The sequence below is a fragment of the Macaca thibetana genome, chromosome 13, assembly GCF_024542745.1.
Source record: "Macaca thibetana thibetana isolate TM-01 chromosome 13, ASM2454274v1, whole genome shotgun sequence".
Classification (NCBI taxonomy): Eukaryota; Metazoa; Chordata; class Mammalia; order Primates; family Cercopithecidae; genus Macaca; species Macaca thibetana.
In genome coordinates, this window is record NC_065590.1 from 46,328,680 (window position 1) to 46,347,228 (window position 18,549).

An 18,549-nucleotide genomic window follows, 5' to 3' on the forward strand; every position below is an offset into this window, starting at 1 on the left:
ACTGACTGCCGTGGCTCAGGCCGTGGCTCATCCTGGCATTTTGGGAGGCTGAGGCAGGCAAATCACTTGAGGCAGGGAGTTTGAGACCATGGCAATACCCCCTCTCTACTAAAAAATACAAAAACAAGCCAGATGTGGTGGCACACGCCTATAATCCCAGCACTTTGGGAGGCTGAGGAGGGTGGATCACTTGAGGCCAGGAGTTTGAGACCAGCCTGGCCAACATGGTGAAACTCCATCTTTACAAAAAATAGAAAAAGCATCCAGGTGTGGTGGCACATGCCTGTAATCCTAGCTACTCAGGTGACTGAGGCACGAGAATCCCTTGAACCTGAGAGGTGGAGGCTGTAGTGAGCTGAGATTGCTCCACTGCACTGCAGCCTGGGCAACAGAGCAATACTCCATCTCAAACAAAACAAAACAACAAAAAAGAAGAAAAGGCCGGGCGCACGGGCACAGTGGCTCATGCCTGTAATCCCAGCACTTTGGGAGGCCGAGGCAGGTGGATCACCTGAGGTCAGGAGTTTGAGACCAGCCTGACCAAAATGGCAAAACCCTGTCTCTACTAAAAACACAAAATTAGCTGGGTGTGGCGGTGCACGTCTGTAGTCCTAGTTACTCAGGAGGCTGAGGAAGGAGAATCACTTGAACCTGGGAGGCAGAGGTTGCAGTGAGCCGAGGCTGTGCCACTGCACTCCAGCCTGGGAGATGGAGCAAGACTTTCTCTCCAAAAAAAAAAAAAAATTCTAATGTCAATGGATAGAAAAGATCTTCCCTAATCTGATAAGTGACTCAATGAAAAACTGTAGCAAATATCATATTAAATAGTAAAATAGTAGTAAAATATCAAAGTTTTTCCTCTTGAAGTTGGGAGCAAGACAATGATATCCACTACCTCTACATTGTCCTAGCAAATACAGAAGGCAAGAAAAAATAAAACATATAAGGCTCAAAACAGAAGGAAAAAACTGTCATTATGTAGCAGGACAAGCCGCAGACAAAACCTCTCAGACACCGAGTTGTAGAAGGAAGGGCTTTATCCAGCTGGGAGCATGGGCAAGCTACTGCCTTAAAATCCAAGCTTCCCGAGTGCACAATTTCTGTCCCTTTTAAGGGCTCACAACACTAAAGATTTCACATGAAAGCGTCGTGATTGATTTGAGCAAGCAGGGGGTACGTGACAGGGGCTGCATGCACCAGTGGTCAGAGAGAAACAAAACAGGGCCGGGAGTTTCACTACGTTCTTTTATACAATGCCTGGAATCTATGAATAATATCGGTTTCTAAGTTATTAGTTGATTTTTAACTACTGGGTTTAGGACAGGCAGGCCCAGGCCTGGTTTTGGGCCTGGCACCGGGCTGCCTGTCTTTGGTTTTACTTCCTTGTTTTTTTCTTAAAACAGGTACTGAATATAAAACAATATAAAACAATATGACTCTCTCCGCCAGACCGCCGCTGCGCCGCCATCATGGACACCAGCCGTGTGCAGCCTATCAAGCTCGCCAGGGTCACTAAGGTCCTGGGCAGGACCGGCTCTCAGGGACAGTGCACGCAGGTGCGCGTGGAATTCATGGACGACACGAGCCGCTCTATCATCCGCAATGTAAAAGGCCCCGTGCGCGAGGGCGACATGCTCACCCTGTTGGAGTCAGAGCGAGAAGCCCGGAGGTTGCGCTGAGCTTGCCTGCTCGCTGGGTCTTGGATGTTGGGTTCGACCACTTGGCGGATGGGATTGGTGTGTCACAATCTGCTCCTTTATTTTTTGCCCGCCACGCGGAATTGAGATGCTCCTTTAAATAAAGCGTTTGTGTTTCAAGTTAAAAAAAAAAAAAAAAAAAACAAAAAACAATATGAGAGGGTCTCTCTCTCTCTCTCCCCCCCCTCAATTATATGGAATTGACATACTTGCATGTCAAGAAAATTCAAAATAATCTACAGAAAAATTATTAGAATAAAAAGAATTTTAAAAGAATTAAAACATTAAAGGTCAGGTACGGTGGCTGACACCTGTTATCTCAGCAGTTTGGGAGGCCAAGGCTGGCGGATCACCTGAGGTTGGGGGTTCAAGACCTGACCAACATGGGGAAACCCCGTCTCTACTAAAAATACAAAATTAGCTAGGCGTGGTGGTGTACACCTGTAATCCTAGCTGCTGGGGAGGCTGAGGCAGGAGAACCGCTTGAACCCTGGAGGTGGAGGTTGTCGTGAGCCGAGATTGCGCCACTGCACTCCAGCCTGGGCAACAACAGTGAAACTCCATCTCAAAAAAAAAAAAAAAAAAAAAAAAAAAAAAAATTCTTTTTAAGTAAATAAAAATGAAAGAAAGAAAAAGACAGACTGAGAAACTATTCTAGAGTAAAGAAGACTAAAGAGACATGATGTGGTATAAAATGTATTTGGTTAGTTTCTGCCCCAGAACTCTTAAAATCCTAGAAATATCCTGAGTGCTAGGAGGAGTTTTGTGATTCATAATTAATTCCTTTGATAAATCCTGAGTTTATGCTAATGAACATGCTTAGGGCGGGCCCGTAGATAGCTTCAGGATGGGGCTGGTCACCAGAAAGTCCAGGTGATTAGAAGATTAGAGGGTTGGAACTTAAGCCCCACCCACCAACATCTGGAAGGGCTGAGGGTGCAAGAAATTTAGCTCTATTAAAAATGTAAACACTGGGCCGGGCGCGGTGGCTCAAGCCTGTAATCCCAGCACTTTGGGAGGCCGAGACGGGCGGATCACGAGGTCAGGAGATCGAGACCATCCTGGCTAACACAGTGAAACCCCGTCTCTACTAAAAAATACAAAAAACTAGCCGGGCGAGGTGGCGGGCGCCTGTAGTCCCAGCTACTCGGGAGGCTGAGGCAGGAGAATGGCGTAAACCCGGGAGGCGGAGCTTGCAGTGAGCTGAGATCCGGCCACTGCACTCCAGCCTGGGCGACAGAGTGAGACTCCGTCTCAAAAAAAAAAAAAAAAAAAAAAAAAATGTAAACACTGTAGTCGGCTCGAGTACTCCTAATAACGAGGAGGTGTTCCCGGGCGTCCCACCCTCCTCTGCAGTCGCCGGGCTGCGCCGCCGGAGCCCGGACGCACCCCTGCTGCCCTCGCCGGCTCCATCCCCGCTGCCCTCGCCGCCTCCATCCCCGCTGCCCTCGCCGCCTCCATCCCCGCTGCCCTCGCCGCCTCCAACCCCGCTGCCTCCGCTCCCCTCGCCGTCCGCGCGCACACCGTGACGAAGAACGAGAAGTCCCTCAACCAGAGCCTCGCCCAGTGGAAGCTCTTCATATGCAACCTGACCACCGGAGAGTTCCTGGGGCGCACTGCCAACAGCTGGGGTTTGATCTTGCTCTTCTACCTAGTTTTTTTATGGGTTCCTGGCTGCACTCTTCTCATTCACGATGTGGGTTATGCTTGAGACTCTCAACCAAATACCGTGTTCCAAAATACCGTGACCAGATTCCTAGCCCAGGACTTACGGTTTTTCCAAAACCAGTGACTGCATTGGAATATACATTCAGTAGGTCTGATCCAACTTCGTATGCAGGGTACATTGAAGACCTTAAGAAGTTTCTAAAACCATATACTTTAGAAGAACAGAAGAACCTCACAATCTGTCCTGATGGAGCACTTTCCGAACAGAAGGGTCCAGTTTATGTTGCATGTCAGTTTCCTATTTCGTTACTTCAAGCATGCAGTGGTATGAATGATCCTGATTTTGGCTATTCTCAAGGAAACCCTTGTATTCTTGTGAAAATGAACAGAATAATTGGATTAAAGCCTGAAGGAGTGCCAAGGATAAAGTGTGTTTCAAAGAACGAAAATATACCAAATGTAGCATTTTATCCTCATAATGGAATTATAGACTTAAAATATTTCCCATATTATGGTAAAAAACTTCATGTGGGGTATCTACAGCCATTGGTTACTGTTCAGGTCAGCTTTGCTCCTAACAATACTGGGAAAGAAGTAACAGTTGAGGGCAAGATTGATGGATGAGCCAACCTAAAAAGTCAGGATGATGGTGACAAGTTTTTGGGATGAGCTATGTTCAAAATCACAGCAAGTGCATAGTATAAGTAGGATATCTCCACAGAGTAAATGTTGTGTTGTCTGTCTTCATTTTGTATGAGCTGGACCTTCCTTTCTAGAATTATGAGACCACCTTGGAGAAAGATGTGTGGTACATGACTCTGGGTTACATCATAACGTGCTTCCAGATCGTAGTGTTCAATGTCCTCTGAAGTAACTGCCTGTTGCCTCTGCTGCCCTTTGAACCAGTGTACAGTCGCCAGATAGGGACCGGTGAACACCTGATTCCAAACATGTAGGATGGGGGTCTTGTCTTTTTTTTATGTGGTTTAATTGTTAAGTGTCTAAAGCTTAATATGCTGTGCTATGTAAATATTTTATGGATATAACACTGTCATGTTTTGATGTCAACAGAATTTTAGAGATAAAATGGTATCCGGCCAACATCAAGTGACTTTATAGCTGCAAGAAATGTGGTATGTGGAGAAGTTCTGTATGTGAGGAAGGAAAAAAAGAAAATTAAAGTGCATTTGAAAAATATTTTTAAACAATTTAAACACTAAGATTTGATGAATTTCCTTTCTGCTGAACACCAGAAGGTGCTGGGAGGGTGGCACACCCAGAGGTCATGGCAGCACCACAACCCTCCCTCTCTACTTTGCCATATCCATCTCTTCATTTGGTTGTTCATCTGTAACTTTTTATGATTTTTTTTTTTTTTTGAGACAATCTCACTCTGTCGCCCAGGCTGGTTTGCAGAGGCATGATCATGGCTCCCTGCAACCTCTGCCTCCCAAGTAGCTGGGATTACAGGCATATAGTCTAATTTTTGTATTTTTTAGTACAGATGGGGTTTTACCATGATGGCTAGGCTGTTCTTGAACTCTTGACCTCATGTAATCCACCTGCCTTGGCCTCCCAAAGTGCTGGGATTACAGACATATACCACCAGGCCCGTCTAATTTTTGTATTTTTTAGTACAGACGGGGTTTTACCATGATGGCTAGGCTGTTCTTGAACTCCTGACCTCATGTAATCCACCTGCCTTGGCCTCCCAAAGTGCTGGGATTACAGGCCTGAGCCACCGTGACCGGACAAGACCCTGCTTTTTTTTTTTGAGTCTTACTCTGTCGTCCTGGCTGGAGTGCAGTGGCGCGATCGCAGCTCACTGCAACCTCTGCCTTGCAGGTTCAAGCGATTCTCCTGCCTCAGCCTCATGAGTAGCTGGGATTACAGGTGCCTGCCACCACGCCCAGCTAATTTTTGTATTTTTAGTAGAGATGAGGTTTCACCGCGTTGACCAGCTACTTGGGAGGCTGAGATGGGAGAATCACTTGAACCTGGGATGTGGGGGTTGCAGTGAGCCAAGATCATGCCACTGCACTCCAGCCTAGGCAACAGAGCAAGACAGCAGGACTCTTTTTTTTTTTTTTTTTTTTTTTTTTTTGAGATGGAGTTTCACTCTTGTTGCCCAGGCTGGAGTGCAATGGTGCGATCTCGGCTCGCTGCAACCTCTACCTTCCTGGTTCAAGCCTTCCAAAGTGCTGGGATTACAGGAGTGAGCCACCGCGCCCATTTCATGGCAGGCGTACAAAAAACTTTTGTATTTTTAGTAGCCACCACGTTGGCCAGGCTGGTCTCGAACTCCTGGCCTCAAGTAATCCTCCTGCCTTGGCCTCCCAAAGTGCTAGGATTAGGCAGGAGAATAGGACCTGGAGGCAGGGAACCTAAGGACTTCCGAAAACTAAATCAAATGGAAACATCTCAGCTATGACAGGAAATATCCTTTTCATTTACCTAGGCTGTACAGTGAGTAAATGATTTTGTAACTTTACTTCATCCTCTTCATTTACATAGGGTGTACGTCGAGTAACTAATGGAAACCTCTGGAGGGTATTTAAACCCCAGAAAATTCTGTAACGGGGCTCTTGATCCCCTATGCTCAGGCCTACTTTCAACCTCTGGAGTGTACTTTTGTTTTCGAGAAATCTCTGCTTTTGTTGCTTCATTCTGTCCTTGCTTTGTTTGTGCATTTTGTCCAATTCTTTGTTCAAGATGCCAAGAACCTGGACACCCTCAACCGGTAACAGGATTACAGGCCTGAGCCACCATGCCCGGCCTATGATATCTTTTATAATAAACTAGCAATGTGTTTGCCTGAGTTCTGTGAGCTGTCCTAGCAAAGTGGTCAAACCCAAGGAGAGGTTGCAGGAACCCTGATTTCTAGCCAGTCAGAAGTACCAGTGGCCTAAGGATCGTGTCAGAGTTTTCATTCACTCATTCATTCATTTACTTATCATTCTTGTAAGTACATAGTAGGTGTATGCATTTCTGGAGTACATGAGATATTTTGGTACAGGCATGCAATGTGTGGCATCAGAATTAAACTGAATTATGGGACACCCCGATGGAGAACCCACTGAAGCATTGCTTAGTGGGATAAAAATCCCCACACATTTTAGTGGCCAAGGGTCTCAGAAGTCTTCTCTGTTGGTTGTGAGATTAAAGGCCAAAAAAAAAAAGGTTTTTCTTTTTTGTAGAAATGTGGTCTCCACCTGTTGTCCAGGCTGGTCTTGAATTCCTGGCCTCAAGCAATCCTCCCACCTCACATCACTGCACCCAGCCTGGTTTTTCTTTTTACGCGTGACAACTAAGTGTAATACGTGATGCTGGACTGAATTCTGGACCAAGGTTTTAAAAAACTCATTATTTTGCTACAGGGGACATTAGTGAGATAACTGATGAAACTTAAATAAGGTACACCAATTATAGTACTGTATCAGTGTTAATTTCATGATTTTCATAACTGTATTGTGATTATGTAAGAGAATATCATTGTTTTTGCAAAGTTATTTAGTGGTAAAGTGGCATCGTGTCTGCAGTTTACTCAAATGTATAAACAGAGGGGCCAGGTTGGGTAGCCCACGCCTGTAATCCCAGCAGGTTGGGAGGCCAAGGCAGCCGGACACTTGAGGTCAGAAGTATAAGACCAGCCTGACCAACATGATGAAACCTAATCTGTACTAAAAATACAAAAATTAGCTGGGTGCAGTGGTGCATGCCTGTAATCCCAGCTACTTGGGAGGCTGAAGCACAAGAATTATTTGAATCCCAGAGGCCAAAGTTGCAGTGAGCTGAGATTCCAGCTGAGGTGCGCAGACTGCTTGAACCTAGGAGGTTAAAGTTGCAGTAAGCGATGATCATGCCACTGCACTCCAGCCTGGGTGACAGAGCGAGACCCCATCTGTAAAAATAAATAAATAAATAAATTGGTATGATCACTCTGGAAAGCTGTTAGTATACTCAATTGAACACACACATATCCTAAGACCCAGCAATTTTACTACTAAATATGTGTCCTGCAGAAAAGACAGATGCACCAAAAGACATATACAGGAATATTATTCACATCAGCTCCAAACTGGATACAACCCCAAAATAGAATAGATAAATAAAATGTGGCATATTTATACAACTGAACACTATGGGCAATAAAAATGAATGAACTGCAACTATATACAACCACGCGGATGAATTTCTCAAACCTAATGTTGAGCAAGACACAAAAGAACACACGCAGTATGAGTCCATTTACACATAGTTCAAAAACAGGCAAAATTCATTCTTAAAACATTTTTACGGCCGGGCGCGGTGGCTCACGCCTGTAATCCCAGCACTTTGGGAGGCTGAGGTGGGTGGATCACAAGGTCAGGAGATCGAGACCACGGTGAAACCCCGTCTCTACTAAACATACAAAAAATTAACCAGGCGCTGTGGCGGGCACCTGTAGTCCCAGCTAGTCCGGACGCTGAGGCAGGAGAATGGCGTGAACCCGGGAGACAGAGCTTGCAGTGAGCCGAGATCGCGCCACTGCACTCCAGCCTGGGGGACAGAGCGAGACTCCGTCTCAAAAAAAAAAACACAAAACATTTTTACTTTTTAATTGAATTATAACCAGAGAAAATGTACAAATCTTAAATGTATAGCATTATAGCATTTTGACATATGGAAAACATTCATAATGTTAAATACCTAGATTCAGATATGGACTATTTCATCCCCCAGTAGCTGTGTCCCCCTCCCAGATGATAACTCCAAACTTCAACTACTATTCTGATCTATTTGTACCTTGAATTAGATTTTCCATAGACTACTCTTTTTTTCCTTCTTTTTTTTAAAGACAGAGTCTGAACTCTATCATCCATTAAATAATAATGAGCATTGCCCCTTCCCACTAACCCCTAGCAATCAGTTTCACTTTTTGTCTTTATGATTTTGTATTATTTATTTAGAAACAAGGTCTCGCTTCGTTGCCCAGGCTGGAGTGCAATGGCATGAACACAGCTTACTGCAGCCTCTAGTTCCTCGGTTCAAGTGAGTCTCCTGCCACAGCCTCCCGAGTAGCTGAGACTACAGACACATGCCACCATGACCAGCTAATTGTTTTAAATTTATGTTTTATAGGGATGGGGTCTCACTCTGTTGCCCCTGGTGGCCTCAAACTCCTGAGCTCAAGCAATCCTCCCACCTCAGCCTCCCAGTGTTGAGATTACAGGCATAAACCACCATGCCTGATTTTTTTTTAAAAAATCTTTTGTAGATATGGGTCTCCCTGTGTTGCCCAGGCTGGCCTTGAAATCCTGGGCTCAAGTAATCATCCTGCTTTGGCCTGATTACTATTTCTACTATTTCTTGACCTGACTGTTGTTTCCATAGATGTAGTCACCCTTTTATTATTTATTGATCTCTATATTTAGGATTTGTATACTTTTCTGTATATATGTTACACTCCAATAATTTTTTTCTCAAAAAAATCTAAAGATTTTATTAGCTATTCCTCCTCAACTCAGTACAGTGACTGTAGAATTTTATCTAGGTATGTTCTAAGCATTAGCTTCTGTCATTTCTGTGACTACAGGCATATTTAATGATTTTATGATTATTATCATTTTATGAGTCTGCCTATTTAAACTAAAGACTTATATTAAAATAGGAAGGGGGTAACATTTGAAAAATTAGTATATTATAAAAGTCATTGTTTGTGAGGAGAGGTGATGAATACATGAATTGTTTTTTCTCTCTCAGCTTCTAGTTACTAAAGAACAATCTGAGATCTGAGAGACATTCTGAAGAGGTGGGGAAAGGGGCTTACCAATGAGCAATAAGAGCAACTTGTTTGGACACAGTGTCTACCTGGACACCATTTCCCAGTCAGTCCCATTTAGATTAAAATATGTCTCTATCTGGGTGCAGTAGCTCATGCCTGTAATCCCAGCACTTTGGGCCAGGTGGGTGGATCACCTGAGGTCAGGAGTTCGAGATTAACCTGGCCAACATAGTGAAACCCCATCTCTACTAAACATACAAAAATTACTTGGGCATGGTGGTGTGCAACTGTAGTCCCAGCTATTTGGGTGGCTGAGGCAGGAGCATCGCTTGAACCCTGGGGGATGGAGGTTGCAGTGAGCCAAGATGGCGCCACTGCACTCCAGCCTGGGTAACAGAGTAAGACTCCATCTCTAAATAAAATAAATTAATAAATAAATAAAAGTATAGCTCCAAGTCTTGTCTTCAATGTTAAAGTCTAACACTAACATCCCAAGGCAGAATCTTGTTATTTCCAGTGGTATTCGTTGTCATGAATTCATTAGTTTAATGCTGGGACTATATATAATTCTTTTTTTATTTTTTATTTTGCAGAGCATAGTAGAGGTGTGAGACTATGTATAATTATATAATTATCTTGGCTGTTTTCTGAGAAAACTTACAGAGGAATGGATACCAATAATTTCTTTTTTTTAGACGGAGTCTCAATCTGTCACCCAGGCTGGAGTGCAGTGGTGTGATCTTGGCTCACTGCAACCTCTGCCTCCTGGGTTCAAGCGATTCTCCTGCCTCAGCCTCCTGAGTAGCTGGGATTACAGGCATGCGCCACCATACCTGGCTGGTCTCAAAGCCCTGACCTCAGGTGATCCGCCCACCTTGGCCTCCCAAAGTGCTAGGATTACAGGCATGAGCCACCTGTACCAATAATTATCGAAACTAGAGTTTTATGTAAGAATTGACATTTCTTTTTGTTGTTTATATTTCTCCCCACTTCCACGATGTACAGCCTTCCTAATATGAGAATGTTGAGCTGTTGTGATGACTAATGTTAAATGATATTATATTTATCTGAATTAGTTTCAACTTAATCACCATTTCATGAAGTCACCTCAAAATGAATTGATGACTCTAAGAAAATAATCACTTTTAGGAAACAATTAGTTTGGACACTGTGTTTCTACGTGAAAATCAAATAGAATTTTATGTTTGAAAAATTAGAAGCAGTTAATTGCACTCAAATCATGACTCTCTCCTGAGGAAAGTACGTTGCAGATTATAATTATCAGTAATACTTTGTAAATGAAAAAGCAAGCATTGAAGAAATTAAGCATTTTGTGGTTCTCTGTGAAATTAGAGCCAGGAATGAGACTCTGTATTTCTGGTTCTTGTTCTTGTACCAAACCATCTGACTATAGATAGGCAACTTTTAGAATTTAGCCAAGAATAAAGGAAATTGTCAAGATAACCTTAATAAATTTATGCAATATTAATATGCAATCCTCTTTCACATTAAATTTATGAAATCATATTTAATGCCAGGCCTGGTGGCTCACACCTGTAATCCCAGTACTTTGGGAGGCCCAGGTGGGCAGATCACTTGAGGTCAGGAGTTTGAGACCAGCCTGGCCAACATGGTGAATCCCTGTCTCTACTAAAAGTACAAAAATTAGCCAGGTGTGGTGGTGTGCACCTTTAGTTGCAGCTACTCTGGAGGCTGAGGCAGGAGAATCGCTTGAACCTAGGAGGCGCAGTTTGCAGTGAGCCAAGATCGCTTTTCCAGCCTGGGCAACACACTGAGACTCTGCCTCAAAAAAAAAAAAAAAAAAAAAAAAAGAAAAAGAAAAAAAAATCATATTTAATGTGTGCTCTAAGATATGAAATTTTATATTCTCACGTTCAGTGACTAGATCCCTAGTCACTTAAGAGAGTCATTCTTTTTCTTCAAAACAGAGTCTGTCTCTTATCACCCAGGCTGGAGTGCAGTGGCTCGATCTCAGCTCACTGCGGCCTTGACCTCCCAGGCTAAAGAGATTCTCCCACCTCAGCCTCCTAAATGGCTGGGAATACAGGTGCACGTCACCACACCTGACTTTTTGGAGAGACAAGGTTTCGCCATGTTGCCTAGGTTGGTCTTGAACTCCTGGGCTCAAGCAATCCTCCCGCCTGGACCTCCCAAAGTATTGGGATTATAGGTGTGACCCATTGCACATGACCCTGGAAGTCATTCTTGACTCCTCCTGTTACCAGAAAGGGGTCCCAATCTAGACCCCAGATTTCAAGAGAAGGTTCTTGACTCTTGGGCAAGAAAGAACTGGGGTGAGTCCACAGTGCAAAATGGAAGCAAGTTTATTAGAGAAGTAAATAGACAAAAGAATGGCTACTCCATAGGCAGAGGAGCCCCGAGGCCTGGTTGTTGACTATTTTTATGGTTATTTCTTGATCACATGCTAAACAAGGGGTGGATTATTCATGAGTGTTCAAGGAGTGGGTGGGTAATTCCTGGAACTGAGGGTTCCTCCCCTTTTAGATCATATAGACTAACTTCCTGATGTTGCCAAGGCATTTGTAAACTGTCATGGCGCTGGTGGGAGTCTTTTAGCATGCTAATGCATTATAATTATAATTAAATATAATGAGCAGTGAGGACCACCAGGGGTCACTTTCATCGCCATCTTGGCTTTGGTGGGATTTGGCCGGCTTCTTTACTGCATCCTTTTATCAGCAAGGTCTTTGTGACCTGTGTCTTATGCTGACCTCTTATCTCATCCTGTGACTGTGAACCACCTGGGAATGCAGTCCAGCAGGTCTCAACCTTATTTATTTATTTTTTTTCAAGACGAAGTCTTGCTCTGTCACTTAGGCTGGAGTGCAATGGTGCAATCTCGGCTCACTGCAACCTCTGCCTCCCGGGTTCAAGGGATTCTCCTGCCTCAGCCTCCCGAGTAGTTGGGATTACAGCTGCCCACCACCACGCCCGGCTGATTTTTGTATTTTTAGCAGAGATGGAGTTTTGCCATTTTGGTCAGGCTGGTCTCAAACTCCTGGCCTCAGCTGCCTGCCTTGGCCTTGCACAGTGCTGGGATTACAGGCATGAGCCACCGTGCCCGGCCAACTCAGCCTTATTTTACCTAGACACAATTCAAGATGGAGTTGCTCTGGTTCAAATGCCTCTGACACTGCCTGTCTCAAGTTCAAACTTTTAAGCTCTGCTCTTACTTTTTTCTTTTTCCTTTTTTTGGAAATAATTTCAAGCTTATAAGACAAGTTGCAAGAGTAGTGAAAAGAATAGTTTTTCCTCAAACCATTAACTTTAACTTTATTTTTTTTTTTGGGACAGAGTCTTGCTGTGTCACCCAGGCTGGAGTGCAGTGGCAGGATCTCAGCTCACTGCAGCCTCCACCTCCTGGGACAAGTGATTGTCCTATCTCAGCCTCCCAAGTAGCTGGGATTACAGATGTGTACTACCATGCCTAGATAATTTTTTATATTTCTAGTAGAGACAGGGTTTCACCATGTTGGCCTGGCTGGTCTCAAACTCCTGGCCTCAAGTAATCCACCCACCTCAGCCTCTCAAAGTGCTTGGATTACAGGCATGAGCCACTGCGCCGGGCCTAATTTTTTCTTTTTCATTTCTTTATTTTATTTTATTTTTTAAGACAGGGTCTCACTCTTATTGCCCAGGATGGAGTGCAGTGGTGCAATCATAGCTCACTGTAGACTCAACCTTCAGGGCTCAAAGCAATTCTCCCACCTCAGGCTACCACATAGCCGAGACTACAGGCACGGGCCATGATCCCCAGCTAATTTTTGTATTTTTTGTAGAGACGGGGTTTTGCCATGATGCCCAGGCTGGTCTCGAACTCGTGGACTCAAGTCATCCTCTTGTCTCAGCCTCCCAAGTAGCTAGGATTACAGGCGCCCACCACCATGCCCAGCTAATTTTTGTATTTTTGGTAGAGGCAGGGTTTCACCATGTTGGCCAGGCTGGTCTCAAACTCCTGACCTCAAGTGATCTGGCTGCCTCAGTCTCCCAAAGTGCTGTCCTTTTGTTTTTTTGAGACAGGGTCTTGGTCTGGTTGCCAGGCTGGAGTGCAGTGGGACGATCACAGTTTACTGCAGCCTCGACCTCCTGGGCTCAAGTAATCTTTCCTGCCTCAGCCAGGCATACACCACCACGCCGGGCTAATTGTTTGTGTTTTTTGTAGAGACAAGATTTCACCATATTGTCTAGGGTGATCTTAAATTCCTGAGTTCAATCCCGCCGCCTCCCGCCTCGGCCTCCCAAAGTGCTAGGATTATAGGCGTAAGCCACCTCGCCAGAACATTTGTTTTCTTTTCTTTGGGATAAAAGTTCAGGAGGGGCCAGCGTGGTGGTTCACACCTGTAATCCCAGCACTTTGGGAGGCAGAGGTGGGCGGATCACTTGAGGTCAGGAGTTCAAGACCAGCCTGACCAACATGGTGAAATCCTGTCTCTACTGAAAATACAAAAATTAGCCAGGCGTGGTGGTGCATGTCTATAATTCCAGCTACTTGAGAGGCTGAGGCACTAAAATCGCTTGAAACCAGGAGGCGGAGATTGCAGTGAGCTGAGATCGTGCCACTGGACTTGAGCCTAGGAAGTCGCTCCAAACTCCATCTCAAAAAAAAAAAAAAAAAAAAAAAAAAAAAAATCCAGGAGGGCAGTTAGTTGCTGGGTCAAATAGTAATTGCATGTTGTTATAGAAAAAATTGTTTGTCACAGGCTGACAAGAAATTGCATGGTGGCACACGCAGGTTATTCCAGCTACTTGGGAGGCTGAGACAGGAGAATTGCTTGACCCAGGGAGGCAGAGGTTGCAGTGAGCCAAGAACCCTCCACTTCCCTCCAGCCTGGGCAATAGAGGGAGACTTAATCTCAAGAAAAAAAAAAAAACGGGCCGGGCGCGGTGGCTCAAGCCTGTAATCCCAGCACTTTGGGAGGCCGAGACGGGCGGATCACGAGGTCAGGAGATCGAGACCATCCTGGCTAACACAATGAAACCCCGTCTCTACTAAAAATACAAAAAAATTAGCCGGGCGAGGTGGCGGGCGCCTGTAGTCCCAGCTACTCGGGAGGCTGAGGCAGGAGAATGGCGTAAACCCGGGAGGCGGAGCTTGCAGTGAGCAGAGATAGCGCCACTGCACTCCAGCCTGGGCGACAGAGCGAGACTTTGTCTCAAAAAAAAAGAAAAAAAAAGAAAAAAAAAAAAAACGACTTGTTTCGTGTGGTGGCTCACGCCTGTAATCCTGGCATTTTTTTTTTTTTTTTTTTTTTTTTAAGACAGAGTCTTGCTCTGTCACGCAGGCTGGAGTGTGAGTGGCATGATCTCAGCTCACTGCAACCTCTGACTCCTGGGTTCAAGCAATTCTCCTGCCTCAGCCTCCCGAGTAGCTGGGACTACAGGTGCGTGCCACCACACCCAGCTAATTTATTGTATTTTTAGTAGAGACGGGGTTTCAACATGTTGTCCAGGCTGTTCTCGATCTCCTGTCCTCATGATCCAACCGCCTTGGCCTCCCAAAGTGCTGGGATTACAGGTGTGAGCCACTGCTCCTAGCCGAATCCTGGCATTTTGGGAGGCCAAGATGGGAGGATTGCTTGAGGTCAGGAATTGAAGACCAGCCTGGTCAAGATAGTGAGACCCCCATCTCTAATTAAAAAAATTTTTTTTCAGACTTTTTTCTAGAGTAGTTGTATTATTTTACATACCCACCAGCAGTGTATGAATGATCTAGTTTCTCAAAATCCTTACCAGCATTTGGCAATGTCACTATATTTTATTTTGGCCACTCTAATAGATGTGTAGTGGTATTCCACTGTGGTTTTAATTTGCATACGGTTAATGGCCAGTGGTGTTGGACATCTATTCATGCGCCTTTTTGCTTTCTGAATATTCTCTTTGATGAAATGTCTGTTTATATCTTGTGCCCATGTAAGTGGTTTGTATTTTTACTGTTGAGTTTTGAGGGCTATTTTTTATGTGTTTTAGATATTAGTCCTTTGTCTGATGTAAACTTTGCCAATATTTCCCCCTACAGTCTGTAGCTTTTACTTATATATTCTCTTAACAGCATCTTTTATGAAGCAATAAATATTTTAATTTTGATGAGGGCCAAGTTGTCAATTTTTCCATCATGCTTTTGATGTTAAGTGTAAGAATCCCTTGTCTAGCCTGAGATTCCAAAGACTTTCTCTTATTTTTTTCTAAAAGTTTTATAGTTTTACATTTTACGTTTAAGTCTATGATTTATTTTTGTTAAATTTTGTAGAAGGTATGAAGTTTAGGTTGAAGTTCATTTTTTTTGCCTATGCATGTTCAATGCTCCAGCATCATTTGTTAAAAAGGCTATCTTTCCTCCATTGAATTGCTTTCATACCATTGTCAAAAATCAATTTGCCACATTTGTGTGGGTCTATTTCTGGGTTCTCTATTCCTTCACCAATATCACTCATTTGATTACTGCAACTAAATAGTAAGACTTAATATTTGGTAGAGTGATTCTTTTCTGTTTCTTCTTTTTCAAGATTGTTTGAGATATTCTAGGACCTGTGCCTTTCCATATAAATGTTAGAATAAGCTTGTCTATGTCTGCAAGAAACCTTTTTAGGATTCTTATAGGAATTGCATAAAACCTGTAGATAAATTTTGGAGGGAATTAACATCTTTGTTATTTTGAGTCTTCCAATCCATGAACATGGTATGTCTCTCCATTTATTTAGGTCTTTCAGAATTTCTTTCATCAGCATTTTGTAATCTGTAGGATACAAATCCTGTACTGTTTTATTTTATCTATGTATATACTTTTTTGGGACAGAGTCTCACTCTGTTGCCCAGGCTGGAGTTCAGTGGCACGATCTTGGCTCACGGCAGCTACTCTGCTTCCTGGGTTCAAGTGATTCTTCTGCTTCAGCCACCCAAGTAGCTGGGAATACGGCATGTGCCACCACTCCCAGCTTATTTTTAGTAGAGATGGAGTTTTACCATGGCCAGACTGGTCTTGAACTCATGATCTCAAGTGATCCACATGTCTTGGCCTCCAAAAGAGCTGAGATTACAGGCATGAGCTACTGAGCCCAGCCCTGTACATGTTTTATAAGTTTATACCTAAGTATTTAATTTTCTTTGGAGTGATTGTACATAGTATTGTGTTTTTAATTTCAGTTTCCACATGTTCATTATTAACATATAGAAATGCAATTGATTTTTCTGTGTTGGTTTTGTGTCTGTGACCTTGCTGTACCCATTTATTGGTTCTAGGAATTTCTTTGGCAGATTCCTTGGAATTTTCTAGATAGAGAATCATATCATCTGCAAATTGGGACAGTTTTATCTCCTTCCTTCCTTCCTTGCCTCCTCTTTTTCTCTTTTCTTTCTTTCTCTTTCTTTCTTTCTTTCTTTCTTTCTTTCTTTCTTTCTTTTTCTTTCTTTCTTTCTTTCTTTCTTTCTTTCTTTTTTCTTTCTTTCTTTCCTTCCTTCCTTCCTTCCTTCTTTCTTTCTCTCCTTCTTTCTTTCTCTCTCTCTCTTTCTTTCTTTCTCTCTCTTTTCTTTTTTTTCTTATTAAACTTTCAGTACTATGTTGAATGAGAGTCGTGAGAGGACATCCTATTTTAGTGGAAAAACATTCAGTCTTTCACCATTAAAAGTATGATGTTAGCTGTAAGTTTTTTTTTGTAAGCCTACATTCATTTTGGAAACAAATCTACCATGTTGGCTTTTGATTAATCCATGTTCTGGAAAGGCCTCTATGAATTCCAGTTTATATACTGTTCCTTTCGTAAGAGCAGGTACTTACCACAAATTCTGCCCTTAGGTCATACACATCCCTTCTGAACTACCCCCCCCCATATGATATAAAAGCCCTCAGTCAGCCAGGCGTGATGGCTCACCCTGTAATCTTAGCACTTTGGGAGGCCAAGGCTGGCAGATCACCTGAGGTCAGGGGTTTGAGACCAGCCTGGCCAAAATGGTGAAACCCCGTTTCTACTAAAAATCCAAAAATTGCCAGGTGTGGTGGTTCACGTCTGTAATCCCAGCACTTTGGGAGGCCGAGGCAGGTGGATCACCTGAGGTCGGGAGTTTGAGACCAGCTTGACCAATGTGGAGAAACCCCATCTCTACTAAAAATACAAAAAATTAGCTGGGTGTGGTGGCGCATGCCTGTAATCCCAGCTACTCAGAAGGCTGAGGCAGGAGAATCGCTTGAACCCGGCAGGCGGAGGTTGCGGTGAGCCGAGATCACCCCATTGCACTTCAGCCTGGGCAACAAGAGCGAACTTCGTCTCAAAAAAAAAAAAAAAGAAAAAAAGAAAGAAAATTAGCCAGGTGTGGTGGCGCATGCCTATGATCCCAGCTACTCAGGAGGCTGAGGCAGGAGAATTGCTTGAACCTGGGAGGCAGAAGTTGCAGTGAGCTGAGATCGTGCCACTGCACTCCAGCCTGGGTGACAGAGTGAGACTCCGTCTCAGGAAAAAAAAAAAAAAGAAAAATGCCCTGAGTCTTGTGAGTAAGGGTACAGCATCCAACATCTTGTCATCGCTGCTACCCGAGACACAGACATAACTTCTGTGAGTAAGTCTCTATTAATGTTTTTTTCTAAGAAGCTGGATTTATCCACCTCTTTCTTCAGCCTCTCAGCTTCCTCAGACTTTGGGGCAGATTTACATAGATCTGTGGGCCATGGAACAATGCTCTTTCTCAAGTTGGGAAATTCCTTTCATTCCTGGTGTGCTGAGACTTTTTTATTTTATTTTATCTTATTTTATTTTGAGACAGGGTCTTTTTACTCTGTCACCCAGGCTGGAGTGCAGTGGTGTGATCATAGCTCACTGAACCTTCAATTTCCTAGGCTCAAGCAGTCCTCCTGCCTTAGCCTCTGGGGTAGCTGGAACATTTTGCTAAATCTTTTTTTCAATTGATATGGTTATGTGATTTTTCTTTAGCTTATTGATGTGGTGGATTATACTGATTATTTTTTGAAATATTGAACCAGCCTTGCATATATAGAATAAATCCTACTTGGTTATGGTTATTTATACCATAAACAAACCATTACCATTTTCATACATTGATTAGATTTGCTAACATTTTGTTGAGGCTTTTCGTGCCTAAGTGATCTGTTATAATATATTGGTCTTTAATTTTTTTCTTTTGCCGTCTTGGTACTTTGGCTCAAGCCTGTAATCCCAGCACTTTGGGAGGCTGAAGTGAGCGGATCATTTGAGGTCAGGAGTTCCTGACCAGCCTGGCCAATGTGGTGCAACCCCGTCTCTAGTACAACCACAAATATCAGCTGGGAGTGGTGTCAGGCGCCTGTAGTCGCAGCTACTTGGGAGGCTGAGGCAGGAGAATTGCTTGAATCCTGGAATGGGAGTTTGCAGTGAGCTGAGATCATACTGCTGC

General features: G+C 43.7%; 1 protein-coding gene and 1 pseudogene across 1 annotated transcript; both read left to right on the plus strand.

Annotated features, from left to right (window-relative positions):
* Positions 1 to 1,425: 1,425 nt before the first annotated feature.
* LOC126933617 (40S ribosomal protein S28-like) lies at positions 1,426 to 1,850 on the plus strand. The gene has a single exon (XM_050753542.1). It carries the CDS (start codon positions 1,470 to 1,472, stop codon positions 1,677 to 1,679), a length of 210 nt encoding a protein of 69 aa, XP_050609499.1. The 5' UTR covers positions 1,426 to 1,469; the 3' UTR covers positions 1,680 to 1,850.
* Positions 1,851 to 2,544: 694 nt separating this feature from the next.
* LOC126934407 (sodium/potassium-transporting ATPase subunit beta-3-like) lies at positions 2,545 to 4,064 on the plus strand (annotated as a pseudogene).
* Positions 4,065 to 18,549: the final 14,485 nt, after the last annotated feature.

Bases quoted from the DNA above. Each gene is read 5' to 3' on its own strand.
- LOC126933617 (XM_050753542.1), top strand. From the start codon at position 1,470: ATGGACACCAGCCGTGTGCAGCCTATCAAGCTCGCCAGGGTCACTAAG.